At 37.5% G+C, this 14,877-nt stretch overlaps 1 protein-coding gene across 9 annotated transcripts in view; it reads right to left on the reverse strand.

Moving 5' to 3' along the window:
• Positions 1-5,405: 5,405 nt before the first annotated feature.
• LOC131044878 (protein S-acyltransferase 8) overlaps positions 5,406-14,877 on the reverse strand; it is an 85,250-nt gene continuing 75,778 nt past the window's right edge. For 3 of the 9 annotated variants that reach the window (XM_057978348.2, XM_057978342.2, XM_057978349.2), the window contains one exon: positions 5,951-6,404. In XM_057978348.2, coding sequence (XP_057834331.1) covers positions 6,378-6,404 — 27 coding nt within the window. In that variant the 3' untranslated portion in view covers positions 5,951-6,377. Of the gene's footprint in view, positions 5,921-5,950; positions 6,405-14,877 lie in introns of those variants that run through there. The other 6 variants (XR_009105722.2, XR_009105724.2, XM_057978343.2 and 3 more) reach the window with 3 other exon arrangements.

Genomic DNA, 14,877 nt, shown 5'->3' on the forward strand with positions numbered 1-14,877 from the left:
CTAAATGTAATGATTGTAAAATAGATTTAATTCCTAGTTTGCATGCATAGATTAGAGAACCCTATTTTCTTCTATTTATGATGACATTGTCTTTCATAGCATAAGGAATGGAAGCATATGCAAGGAACAGTTTTGGAAAGGATGTGCACAAATGAAAGGTAAAGAAGTTGCGCAACACATAGTGGAGAGTGTGTGAAGAAAGAGAATTGTTGAGACACTGATATTATTTATAATTTGCAAGCAAAACATAGAGGTGTGTTGAACAATGAGTAAGAGACAAGAGGTGCAAACAATGTTTTGGAAAAAGACAAAAAGAGTAGACATTGCTAATTGGAAGAACAGTCAACAAAAGAAGAAAGAGTTGGGAGGACATAGTGGAGGCATCAAAGATGATAAGAAGATTTGAACAAAGTAGATTTATAAAGAGAACCGAGTGCCAAAGACTATGGTGCACCTGAGGAGAAATTTGATAGAAGAAAGTAAAGGTGCAAGGAAAGCTAGTATCAAACAATGGAAACATGTTTGATTGTAGATAGTAAAAGATGAATAGGATGTAGGGTGAAATTGGAAAAGTAATCCAAGGTGCATGCAGGAAAGAGAGAGAGGAGAGAGAGAGAGTAGGAAGTATAGATGAAAATAAAAACCCGTGTGTGGCAAAGAGGAGAAGACAGTATGTGGCATGAAAAAGTAAAGCATAGATAGTTATTGCAGAGAGAGGTTTGCTTGCACAAGAGAGCTAGAAGTCTTAGCGTGGAAAGGATAATAGGAAATACATACACAACAAGAAGAAAGGAAATTGTTGCACAAGTAGACAATGTGAAGGTCGTTGTGTATTAAGTAATGGAAAGAAAATTTAAAATTAAGTATATTTGAAGAGGGGTTGTTGTAAGGAAGAGATATGGATTATAGGCAGGTTAAAAAGAGTACACTATTCAGGATGTAAGGAAAAGATTGATAGCAAAGATAAATAAGTGTGCATAGCAAAGAATTTATAAAACAGAGTGATTTGAGATGTCAATGATGGCCCATTTGTAGTTTTTCTACTTTGCAAATTTGAATGCAATTATTTTTTATTAAAAAAGAAGCATTAACTAGGGCGTTGACCCTTAACAAAAAGCAACATCAAGAGAGTTGATGTTGGAAGAGAACCACAGCCCAAAGGCGGAAAGGAACAAACACAGGAACTAACCAACCAAGGAGCGAACCCCACTCAAGGGGGGGATGGGCCACCCAAACCCCCACGAGGGGGGGTATGGGGCAGGGAAGAAGATTTCCCCTTGCACCTACGAGCAACCACAGACAAAGCAATGCTATGATCCGCTGGAAGGGCCCCGCAAGGTCAACAACACTGGAGACAATGGAAGGCTAGAAGAGGGTCGTAGGGGGCTGCAGAACATCAACAGCAGCAGGTTGTGACAAAACAGCAGTAACAAGAGCAGATCCAGCAGCAGGGGAGGGCTGCAGGACAGGAGAAGCAGAAGTGGGGGCCTCCGGAGACAAGGCCACAAAAACATCAATAGGAGCAACAGGAGTCGTGGGGGGCACGACATCATCCCCATGGGAGTAGCCAACAGACGCAGAATCCATAGCATGTACTGTTAAGTGGTCATCAGTAGCATTCTTCCACCAGATAGAAACCCCTTTGTGTTGTGGAGAAGAGCAAGCCGAAGCAAGATGGCCAGTAGAGAAGCATCTTCTGTAGCGAAAGTGGAGGCCTTCAAAATCCAGTAGTTGTGACCAAGGTTGATCCCCCACCATAAGAACCACATCACTCGTTAAAGGAGCAGAGATGTCGATATCAACAAGAATGCGAGCAAAAGTAGTGTGTTCCATTGAGACGTGGCATCATCGACCTTCAAGAAACGACCAATAGAGTTACTGATCGCCTCATAGCAAGAGTGCTCCCAAAAATGAAGAGGGAGATTGATGAGCTGAACCCAAACTGGACGCACATTAAGTGGTTCAGTGAGAGGGTTGAAAGAGGTCGTCCAAGGCTTGATGGAGAGGGAGTGCACTGCCCAAGCCCAAAGCTTGCTCAAAATCAAATCCATATCAGCAGAAGAAGTGAAGGAAGCAACCGAAAATCCTTTAGCACAGGGGAAAAGCTCGATATTGAGAGCAACCAAAGGTCGCCAGGAGTCACTTACCCAGCAGTGAAGGTTTGGTAGGGAAGGCCAAAGCCCAAATAATCTACACACCAAAGCACAACGCTGGTAAAACCCAATGTTGTCCACAACATCATGTCCGCAAACCACCACAAGGGAGGATTTCGCACAAGGGAGAGGACGGACCCCCTTGAAGGGTTGGGCGGAAGATCTAACCACACGAGCAAAGCTACGCTTACCAGCAGTGGGCAAAGGACCAACAACATCAACGGCAGGTGGCAAGGTCGTTTCCCCAGAAGATAGAGAGCCGACAACAACAAGATTCACATCTGAGGAACCGAGGGGGGGTGGATGCAGCACCGGGCGCATCAACAACCACCAAAGGGGTCGTCGGCCAAATAGTAGTAGCATGGATCGTAGGAGTCGAGGACCCCACGCTAGGAAGGGGGGGTGAAGCAGAGCCCCAGACATCCACAGTAGAACCAGGGGCATTCAAAAAGAGGGAGACAGGAGAGCCATTTCCAACAATTAATCTTGAATGTTATGATAGCTATTGATTAGTCAATAGGAAAAATAATAAAAATCGTTTGAATGTAATTGTTGAATGAATGACATTGTTTTTGTTTTGTTGCAATTTGTAATGTTAGTTTGTGTTATGTGAATTTGTAGTAGGAGAGAATACCTCTTGCATAAAATATGGTAAAAACCTTCAAAATTACTATGAAACTAGTCAAAAATGCTATCACAATCCACTTTTCTCTATTTGGTGTCATAATCAAAAGGAACTAATGTAAGATGAAGGAAAGTTATTGCATATTAGAGAAAGTGATATGGTCAATAGAAGAAAACATCAGTTCCAACTATAACTTTTCGCAAAACAATGATAATATAACAAATTCATAGCAATGGTTCTAGAATGAACCTATCAAGGCAAAAAAACCCTGCAATGATACCAAATTGTATGAGTAAATAGTACGAACAAAGAAATTTGACTTTAGAAATAAAGAATAATAATGAGATTATTAATAAGTTGAAGCAAGTTTCGCCCGCTAGCTCAAACGGTTGGCATGGTCGTGCTAAGGCTTTGGGTTTGTCCCATGTAGGTCCAAGGTTCAATTCACTCCGGTCGGGCTTACCCTGTTGCACACCGCGTTTGAGCCTCGGCTTGCAGCTCCAGTGAACTAGTCTCACCTCCGCTCGCCCCCTCCGTCCCCCAAAACCCGGCACAAAAAATAACCCTAGGGCAAGGGTGGTTGAGGTTGCTGGGCAAAGTCACAAACCATAAGGTTGGAGATACCTCTGGGTCATCAAAAAAAAAAAAAGAAGTTGAAGCATTACATTTATCATAGAGTATTGCAACATTCAAGCAAACAATGTCACCAAAACTATTTTATGTTTTGAATTTGGTTTTTTTTCTAACCTTGAACTTTTAAGTATGTGAGAAATCTTTAAGATTTAAATTTTGGTAGACTTAAATTATCTTTCCCTGGTGGGAAAATTGGGAATTTCCTCATGACACTTGGGCGTAAGTTGACAAAGTGATGATGATACCTCTTTATTACCTATTATAATCATTAATACATTTAAGAGCATCTATAAGCACTATAGATGAGAAGTTACTTATAAGGGACATTTTTAACTACTATAACTGTACATTAGAATTTGAGGCAATACATTTGCATTTATATGCATGTTGATGTGTGATCTTACAAGCATTCAATGTATGTAGAGTAGTGTACCTCAACACCTAACTATTTTTTATCTAGTGAAAAAGATCCTTCATCATGGAGGGCATTCAATGTATATAGAGGAGGGTATCTCAGCACCTAGCTATTTTTTATCTAGTGAAGAAGATCATTCATCATGGAATTATATCGACCAAGATTAGATTCCTTCATGATTGTCATACTACACTTGGGAGTTGAAAATATAAAAACTCAAGTTTAGATTGAATAAATTTAGTTTCTAGTGTTGTTTCATTTGTTGAAGAAGAGAGGAAGTGTTCATTTATTGTAGGTCACTGGAAGCTTAAAGTTGGTATATAAATTTATTTGATGGTTCTTATTGAGGTTTTAGGCATCCCACTTGGTGGGAACTTGAAGATTGCATCATGACACTTATTTGAAAACTAATGGCATGTTTATGTCACCTCTTTAATGTGAGGGGTTGCTTATGCTAATCGTTCCCACCTATAAGAGCATATATAACATTTCAAAGATGAGGAAATATTTGTAAAGGGTATATTTGACCAATCCAAGTCAACCTTGAAACTTGGAGCACTCCATTTAACTTTTAAAGCATTTGATGTTGAAAATGTTAGGGAGGGTGTGATGCCTTACTCCTTTTGGCTAGTGGATAGGATTCTTCTTCATGGAAAGAGTTACATTTGATTAAGATTGAACCTCTACTTGATCTTGGCACCACACTTGGAAACACACAAATTCAAGTTTAAATTGACAAAGGCAGCTCCCCAAAATAGTTGTGGGTTGAATGAGATAGAGGTGGTGAGTACTTCATTTATTGCAAGTTGCTACAAGCTCAGATTTGGTCCACCTACTTATTTGATCCTATTTGCTAGGTTTTTGCAAGCTGAGAGAGTTAAACATTTCTGCATTTAGAGTTAAACGTTTCATGTTGTTGCAAGGAGGTTGACATTCATTCGGCTTTCTATCCTTGGTTGTGTCAATTTATATTGTTAAAAAAACTATGCAATAAACACAAACCCCAAAACACTTGGTGCAAGCAAATCTATAAAATTTACAATACTAACAAAGTTGAAGATGCACTAATCTTCAATTCTTCTAGCTCACAAGAATCAAAATGAGATGGTTACCTTTATTTCCATAATTTTGAAATATAGAAATGATATCATGGTCTTGTTATGCTTTTATATACATAGTTACTGTCATTTCTCTTTTCCTCTATAGATCATTCCAAACACGTGAGGAGTCAAATACCATGAAGAGAGATAAGGATTATAACATCAAGAACAAGGATCTCCAATGCAAAGGAAGCATTAAAATTGTGTAATCAAATGCATGTTTTAATAGGTCCTGCATACCAAGCTGGTCTAAAGAAGGTTAAAGTTGTCCATAATTTTCAAATTAGGTTGTTAAACAAACTTATTCAGCTATCCCCTTTGACCCCATTTTAAGAATTTCAAATAATATTAGAAAGTATCTTTTTCTAAATTTACAACATATAGACAGTAAAAAATTTCAATATATATATAACCCATACATGAGAACAAAGGAAACCATTTGTCATGAGTGTACCCAATGGAGAGACAAAACATTCAAATGATTCAATCGTATAAGCATTTATAGATCAGTCATCTTAGCTTCTCACACAACTAACCTTCCATTCACTTGTTTGTATGTAAAAATCCAACCCTTGTATGCTTGACCATGTGTTGCACTAATGGATTAGGCGGTATCTCAGCTTCTTGTGCAATGGTCTTACATTTTTTGTTTATAAGCAAATATGATTCTCTTGTATGCTTGAAAAAGTGCATTTTTATCCAGTAGCAATGTCTATGGAAAAAATAATTGTGTTAAAACTTACACCCTTCTAGCAAAGTGTCTCTTCGTATTCATGGATGTGTACCAGTAAGGCAATGGTAGGTTCAGACTACTATTTGTAGCAGGCTTATACCCATTGCTAAAGGTAGACTCTCACAGATGAGCACAAACAGATATAAGATGTTTTGGGAGGCATGTGTGCTGCAGAACCACCCATTTCAACAATGTTAAAATCTTGAATAAAATGAACATAAAGATGTACTGTAACCATCTTCTGTATTTGCCCTTGCAAACCTATATGTTAAGCCAATAAGTCACACCAACTTAGATACGAACAACGAAACCTTCAATTTAAAAGTTTGATTTTACAATTAGCTTCAATTTCACACCCTTAAAAATCTGCATAGTAGGTCATATTCAAAAAATGAAAAAGGAAAAGAACCCTCAAAAGCACAAATCTCCAAATGAGAAGAGAAAACCAGCAAAATCAAACAATTGAAATTAATGAAGCAAATCATTCCCACTAAATCTATATACTCTTTTGAGTTTAGCACAAACCTATGACAAACATGAAACCTTTCAAAATTAGAATAAACTGAAGTTGCTATACATCTGAAGGAGAACCAATTTTCAATCTCTCAAACTTTGACAGCAGCCCCAAACCTGCCCATGTAAATATGTTATGTGTATCCATGAAGTTGCAAACTGTGTACCTACTAAATTTGTTTCCCATCATCAAGAAGCTTTGTCTTCAGACCCTGCTTTTCCAGTCATGTCCCTGTGATAGCACCATATTCAGAAGCCTACTTGAATTTTTACTTTCAACTAAAATACGATAAGATAATAAAAGATTTGAAGCCCATGACAAAACTCTCTGCGTCAACACAAAAAATTTTACCTAAGATTGCATAACAAAAAGGCATTCTGCTAATAGAAGCATTTGCAAGTCTTACATTTTTGTTACAAAATGTTTTTGTGATTATAAAAAGCTGTTGTTCGGTGAGTTTAGATGTCAAATTTAAATTTTGAATTTTATCCTCTAAACATCATCTGCGGTCATTTCTCTGCTCTCTTTAAAAAGATGATCTCTTAAAGAGTATAAATATCATACTTTATGATAGTTCTTAAACTGACAAACAGCAAAATATCATAAACTTCCTAACCCACAACTTGTACAGTGGCAGAAAACATTATCTCCATCATGCTATCATCTAGTGAGTGATTGCTGCACAAAAGACAGTTCCTAGTGGGCTATCACACCTTTCCTGCATGAGAAACTATGTTCTGATGACCTTTGTAGCCATACTTGTGGTAGTTATCAGCTAGGTACAAGTTCTAATAGATACCCCCACTTGTGACCTAGTAACCTCTCATCAACTTTTTGCTTTAAAGGAGACTCTACATTTTATGAAAATGATTACACAAATCAGATATAAAACCGGCCTTGGTTTTTGAACATGGCACAGAAGCAAAATCACAACGCTAGATTTTATTGAGTATATGGAAGAGTGAACAATAAAGACGAATATACATCATGACCTTAAACTCTATTTGTATTTCAATTAATTTAACAGAATACAGAAAGGAGGAATCTCCTGTGTCAGAATATGAAGAATGGACACCTAATGTTAATTGGCAAGCTCTTAGCCCATTTCTACAAGTGATTCGTTAATTCCCAATTGAACTCTCTAAATGCATCTTCAACCCGCTCTTGCTGAAAGCATACCATCAAAAATTAAGCACCAAATGGTCATCCTGTTTTGAAACTAAGCACATAGACAAGCAAATAAGATGATTTTAACAGAAAAATGTACTTTGGTGAAAAACAGAAGACAAAAACTTGAGTGAAATTGGATCAGATCAGGCATTTGACATCAAGCCTTCAAAAGTTAGGCTGCTAGCTAGAGTGCTACTTGAATTATATTTATGTCACATCCCCCGAAGGCATCCAATTTAAACTTCTTGTAACCAGGTCTTAATCACAGTTATGAAGTAAACATAATGGAATTTTGAATTTGTTAACCATGTTGATGTTGTGACCCAGTATCATTGTATGTAAGAGCCTTGAATACTACTGTGACAGTAATGATTTTGCTCTTCTCTATAGCTCAAGTCCTCTTGGAAATATTATCTTGAATACAAATTTGTTGCTAATTATTCAAATATTAATCTACCAATATTGTATGGGCTGCTCTATGGGAATAAATGTTATTGAATAATAATCAATCAAAAGACAAAGAGAAACACATAAATTATAGAACCACCTAAAGTGGTTCAATCTCCTGTCAGACATATTGAATGGGACCTTGTATTACACTCCAAGCTCTTTAGAATGAGTCTGTGCCATAAACATTCGCAAATCAAAGCACCCTAACATGCACCCAATCAAAGCACAACACAGGGGGGAAAGGACATAGGTACTTCTGGAATTTTTAAAAGTTGCTTGGCAAAGTCTAACTCCTGGTTTGGAAAGAATCCAAACAGAGCCGTATGGGAAATAGATGATGTTACAAGGGCCCACACCTGGTGCCTCTTACAAAAGTGCATGTTGGACAACCAGTACTACTATTCGTGGTGGGGAGTGGTGAGGGAGGAAACAGTTCTACCAAGCAGGCCAAGTGATTCAAGCTTCCAAAGTGCTGCGTTAAAGTTTCACTTGGAACGGTAACAGGTTGAAATTATTCATGAAAATGTTTTTGTTGATGTTCCTAAGCAAAAGCCAACAACTACATATTTAACTTCCCCAGGGTCACTGTCTACCACCTCTCCATAACTTCAAACATCAGAAAATTTCATAACACCCTCCCTTTCATTCCTCAAAATAATTCACTGTAGCTTTATTTTATAATTCTCAGTTGTAACTATATGTGGTACTTCCCAGTTTTGCCCAGGGTACCACCCAGGAGCCCAAGCAGTACCCTGGGTGAACCTGGGGCCACACTCAGACCAGACCCAGCTCAAATCCAGACACACACCAGCCTCCGTTAGCCGTACTTGGTAACGTAAGATAAAAAGAATGGCAGGGTCAATAAAAATCATCCTGTCCCACTGGAAAAAGGTTAATTTTGTTTAGTCTGGTCACCATGAGATGAGTCAAAAATAAAACCTGGTGGAGTGATAGGAAGAAAGGGGGGTAATAGAGCAACTGTACTGTGGGTTAACAATAAAGGGATGTCCTATAGATTTGGCATGGGTGAGCAAGATAGCATGCACCATTATTAAAAGGAGGGGCTAAGATCTCCACAAGGGTCCTTGTAGCAGTGCCATGACATTTCAAAGGATGTTAGTAATCTGTATGGCCATGGGTATGGTCTTTACCAGTTTGTAGAGCCAGAATCTGCATCTGAAAACCTGACAGCATTAGCAACCATCCCTTTTAGTTCACGTACACCTTTGAAGAGCTGTGGGCATCCATACATTAGGTGTAGCCTAAGTGACTGATCTTCTGCTCTTTCTTAAAGCCTTTCACCCACAGGATGTGGTTGACCTTCTTCCTTATATAGCAGACGTTCATTTCTGAACATGGTTTGAATAGAAATATGAAACTTCTTTTAATATGTTCATTTGATTCGAAAGATACGTAAATCTGTGTCAACCAATGTCTGAATAAATTATTACTACTAGATTCATTTTGTTCCCAAAAGGATAAATCTTGAAGCGACTTAGTATCTATATCTGAAGATTTTCAAATAAGAAAACAAATGACAACCAACTCTGATCCTTTGATAATTATTGCATGATATGTTCAGCCATGGTATGTGTTTCCATACGACTGAATATCAACTTTTGCAAGAGTTTGTATTGTTTCTAAACAGCATATTAGGTTTATTGATCTGTTGACGTTAGTTCAGAATGAGATAAATTTTACTTAGTAAACCCCTTAAGGTCCAACTTTAGTGTTGGGAGGAATTGTAATGTCCCGTTTTGGTTTAAGATATAATTCAATAATTAAAAGCATGTTTGATTATTTAATAAGCCATTAATGTAATTATTTAATATTATTCCTTTTTTAAAAGTACATCATAAGGATAATATTATATAATTACTTAAATGGCTCAATTAAGTGGGACATGGAAGGCCAAGGGACATTCAGAAAGTTATAAAGATTGAGACATTCAGAAAGTTATAAAGATTGAGAGGATTGTTTGAGCATGTTGGGTTTATTCATTTCTTGGTTGTAACCCTGTGAGGTTCTAGAGATTTGGACTTGGTCCATATCAGCCTTCTTGAGGATGAAATCCCTCTTGAAGAAGACTAGCTACGGTAGTGAAAGATCTACTATAGCTGGTGTTTGCTGAAGATATCATATTGCTGTTGGTATGTGGATTTCCAATCCTTTTGTACATCCTATAACTGTGATTGGGAGGTTTCCTGTGCATCCAATCGTTCTGTAAGTTCTGTGGTTACGATTGGGAAGATTATTCTGTTGTTATTATGTTTATGGTTGTAATGATTTATCTATTTTGTTGATAATATTCATATTTAGTTTCAGATCTCTATTTCAGTCTGATATTATATGATTTTCAATATAAATCTGTTGAATGAATAGAAATCAGTTTTCATGCAAACTATTTGTTTAAATTAATTTGGAACTTTTGGTAAAATCTGGAGCAAATATCCATAGGGGATATTTCAGTGGTATCAAAGCTGGTTTTCCTGCCAGCCTGTAAGAATTTGCAAGTGACAGAAAGGTGCAGCTTGGTTGCCTGGTTGGGTTTAATGATCAAAATTAATAAAATATGGAAAGTCTTCTTTGAAGAAAAATTTCAGGAATTATGAATCAGAGATATATTTTGTTGAATAGAGATGATTTAAAGTTATGGCTGAAGTTGATTATTGACTGCTACTCATGAGAAGAATTCAAGGAGTTAAGAATTTTCTTCAGGTTCTCAGTTGATAGAAATATGTTATTGGAATTATTTGCTTCACTCTTGCATGTGGCTTTGATTAAAGTAGTGGCTAGTCACATCCTGGCTGTCAATTTTTTCTTCCATCGTGGTATTGTGACCTATTTCACACATCGCCCCATCGCAGATGGACACCCCTTTGTTTGCTTTTTACCGCTTATGTGTTGAGTATTATCTGAGGTGTGAATTTTGTTGCAGGTCGTGTTTATTCAGACGAGGCATGCTGTTGTATGAATCAACCAATGCATTGAAGAATATGAATGGTCAGGCCTCTATTTTTTGTATCACAGCTCCTACATAACAGGTGAGTTGTTGTGTGCGGGAGGCTTCCCACATACCCATGGAGACTTTTCACCTGGAAGCGTTTTTTAGGTTGCTCTTGGAAGTTGAAAGGTTGAATTGATTTTGTATAATGGCCATAACTTGTCTTTGGGATTGAGAATGTTAGTGAAGTCGTGGCTCTAATATATCTTGCGGGTGACTCTAATATCCTAATGTTTAGCACTACATATTATTGAGGCCATCTTCATATCAGGGAGTATGAACTTTAAAGAAATAGGCGATATATATTAATAATCACAGAGTGTATCTTCGGCACAGCTATGGAATGGTGTGAGTCTATTTCCTCCTACCGCAGCAACAGGAATTGGAAGTGCTTCTGGTGTCATCGAAGTGCTTTTGTGGGGCGTAGGAGAATCAAACCAAAGATCGTGGAAAGGAGAATTCTAAGCGATACCAATTTATGGAGCGGAATTATTTCTTGGATCTATTTCTTTAGCTAGGCATGAAGGCTTGAAGGGAGCCACTTATTATTGTGATTGAAGTTTTCCTATCTCTGCAAGAATCGTGAGAGTCATTCCCTCCATAGAATATTATTTGCAGAAGTAGCTCTTCTCATCGTGGCTTCTTCTCAACTAAACGCGGCTCTATTCTATGAGTTTGTGTCTTCCCTTGGTCATAGGTTGCTTGGAACAAAACTTGCACTTTTCAACACCTGATTCAAAGTTGTGAGGAGAAACCATTCCAATTCTTGGATGTTAAGTTTCCCTCTAAAGTCGTAATACATTTCTGACCATATTTGGTGTTGGCCGTGAATCGCACCATTCCTTGGCGAGACTAAATGTTCATTACAGAGTGTGGTATTTCATTTATGATACTACCGAAACAGAGAATTCGTTGTTGATTTTGTATGCCTAAGTGTGAATAATATTATCAATTCGTGAAATCATTTATGGGTTGGGTTGTTAAAGAAGTTTATCATTGCTCAGCTCATACCTTCGGGCCATCGTTCTCAGTGTTGCTGATGCAAATGCTAGCTTCACAAGAGTGTAGGAAGCAACGTGGCCTTCACAGAAGAAACACGGGGGAATATAAGTGCACCGTTTCCTTTGAGCATCATTCTGCTGGGCGTGACAACATTAAGCTGCCTAATATTTTGTCATTGTGATTGAAGTTTTTCTATCACTGCAAGAATCGTGTGATTCATTCCCTCCATAGAATATTATTTGCAGAAGTATCTCTTCTCACCGTGGATAAGGAAGTCATACCTGAGGATTTACATTGGGTATAGTTGTGCCATACATATAAATGCTATCCAGACCCAGAAGAGGAGATAAGTGGAACAAGGATAACAGTGGTGACAGGTTTCATTGGTAAATGAAATAATATATTGTCGTAGGACTGTGGACGAGAGTCATTTGCATGAACTGGACCCATCTCGATGACAGAGCCAGACACATCTGAAGGAAAGGACTTTGTCGGGTATGTGCAATCAGTTGTTTACAAATTTATATGATTTAAATGCCAATCTGATTACATGTAAATCTGAAGCAATTCTAGATAGCAAAGAATCCACTGCTATTCTTCTTTCTTCAGCAAACCATATGATTCCAATAACAGAACAGTGACTTCTTGTAAACTGGAAAGAGTATGCCAAGTGTTTGATAGAATTGCTCTAAAGAATAAATGATAAATTCTGAATATTACATTCATCCAAGTGTTTGACCTATGCCTATTTTTATGAACTTGTGGTTTTTGTGATGAAATTTTGGTTCAGTATTAGTAAGGGTTCTTACAAAGACAGACTGAAGTTTGATTTTTTCCAAGCTGTGGGAATTATCTAAGTATTTACAATTCCAGAACAGGGCAGAATATAGACAATTTTCTGTGCATAGTTTTTTCCAGAAGAAGTCATTAGTGCACTAGAATCTATATCACAGTCTTTGGAGCTTGACCAATCTCCTGTATTGCAGAATGTTCAATGATCATTATATGAGGTAAGCAAATTGATGAAAAGTATAACAAATTTGGCAAGATTTGATATAGTCCAGCCGGCTTGTTGAGAGAAAATTCACAGTTTTCTAGATTCAAGTATGGCTTCGATGTTAGCAAATGCTTTATGTGATGATGGTATCAAACTCAGTACACAAACTAAATCAGGAGATGTTTTCATTACTTTGAATCCATTGGAAGGATATTTAGGATTAGTGGGACAGTCACCTTCAAATCAGTTGGAAAAAGCTCTGGTTCCAACAGTGCCTTTTCCAAGTCAGCCTAAATGGTTGAGCCATTCATATGATGATATAACAATTATGGTTGCAATTTGTTTGAGTGAAATCATGAGGATTTTGGCACGTCAAGTTCCGTATGATGATGAGACAATGGAAGAGGTTTTGCACTCGATCGTAGATAGTTTTCAAGATCTTGATGATTTCAGAAGTGTTCACTATTCAAGAAGAATTGCTATACTAAAAATATTTGCATGAATCAGAATTAGCAATTTTTTAATAGATTTGGAAATGCATGATTTGATCTATGATATGTTTCATCATTTCTTGGTCACAGCCAATGGAACACATGACAAAGAAATTATTGTAGCTATGAAGACCATTATGGTCTTGTAGATTAATGAGAGTGATGTTATATCTCAACCCCTATTATCCATGCTAATGGCTGTTCAAACAAATGAGTGGGTTGTCTCTTCTACTGCAGGTGAATTAGTTAAAGGTGTGTTTAGTTCTTGTGAGGGCAAATTGAAGCCTATTTTGAAGAGAGAAGAGAAGAAAATAGAAGATGAGAAATTCAATTCAAAGAACAAAGAGAATACCTTGCCTAAGGATGGAAGTGTGTCAATTCTCCAAGATGTTTCTTTTGATGTTCATGCATCAATACAAGCTGAAAATGAAAGCAATGAAGTGGTCAAGCCAACAACCTTGATTGCCCAAGAAGTTGATACAAATTCAGAAATAGTGAATGCACTACCTAGGAATAGTGAATCATCCTTTCATTCCAATGACACAGGAGATTTCTGGTTTGATTTCATGTAGTAGGACTAAACTTGGAAGTGTTGATTCCATTGAGTGCAAATCTGATTTTCCCTTGCTTGCATCTGATTTAGAGCAGAGTCCTAGTGTCTCTATTGTTTCATATTCTTAGCTTCTTGTTGCAAAGATAAAGGAAGAGGCACATTTGATTGGGGACAGCTCTACGGTTGAGAAGAATTCTGATTTCCTCATGCAGCATGACAGCAGTTCATCATCCGTGGGTGATCAAGATTGGGAAAGACATCTCTTGGTATCAACTGAAAAATAAGTTCAAAATTTATCTACAATGGATGGCACGCATAGGTATGTGGAAAATTTAATGCATAACATACCAAGAGATCAACATAAGGTTAACATCTCCCTTGCTGATTTACGATCAATTATAAATAATATGGAAGAAATCAAGGCAGCTTTCTTGCATGTAATTCATGATAGAAATATGGCTACTAAGGTTGCAGAAGAGGCCATAGATTTATACAAAGAAACTCAGAAGAAGTTGAAGATTGCTCAAAGGACCCTACAAGAAACAGAAAATCAGTTTATTGCTACTAAACAATTTTGGGAGCAAAAGAATAAGGGAGTGGCCGAGGAGATCCAGGAGACAATTGATGAGTTTGACAGCATACGTGAAACTTTTTGTTCGGACCAGCATTGCCCAAAGTCAAAAATTAGAAATTTGGATCAGCAAGAACAATGGTTTGAGATTATTGATAATCCTTTGCTTGAATTTGGTGATGATGTGATTCATGACAATCCACTTTTTCAGTTGGATGATGGAGTTCCATCCAATTCTAGTGATGAAGACGAAGCTAAGCACAACATTATAGTGTTGAAACAGGATGGGAGTTGTGAGCTTTATAGTAGTAATGTTGTTGATCCCATAGTTCTTCGAAGAATTACAATCTATGATTTGCCAATGAGTAGATTTCCCTTTGATCAGCAATCAAGTTTGGTTTGGTTTGATTGTGGGCAGATCACACAAGTTTTAATGCAAATGGTGGTGAGAACTATGCCAAATACC

Source organism: Cryptomeria japonica, chromosome 1, assembly GCF_030272615.1.
Source record: "Cryptomeria japonica chromosome 1, Sugi_1.0, whole genome shotgun sequence".
Taxonomy (NCBI): domain Eukaryota; kingdom Viridiplantae; phylum Streptophyta; class Pinopsida; order Cupressales; family Cupressaceae; genus Cryptomeria; species Cryptomeria japonica.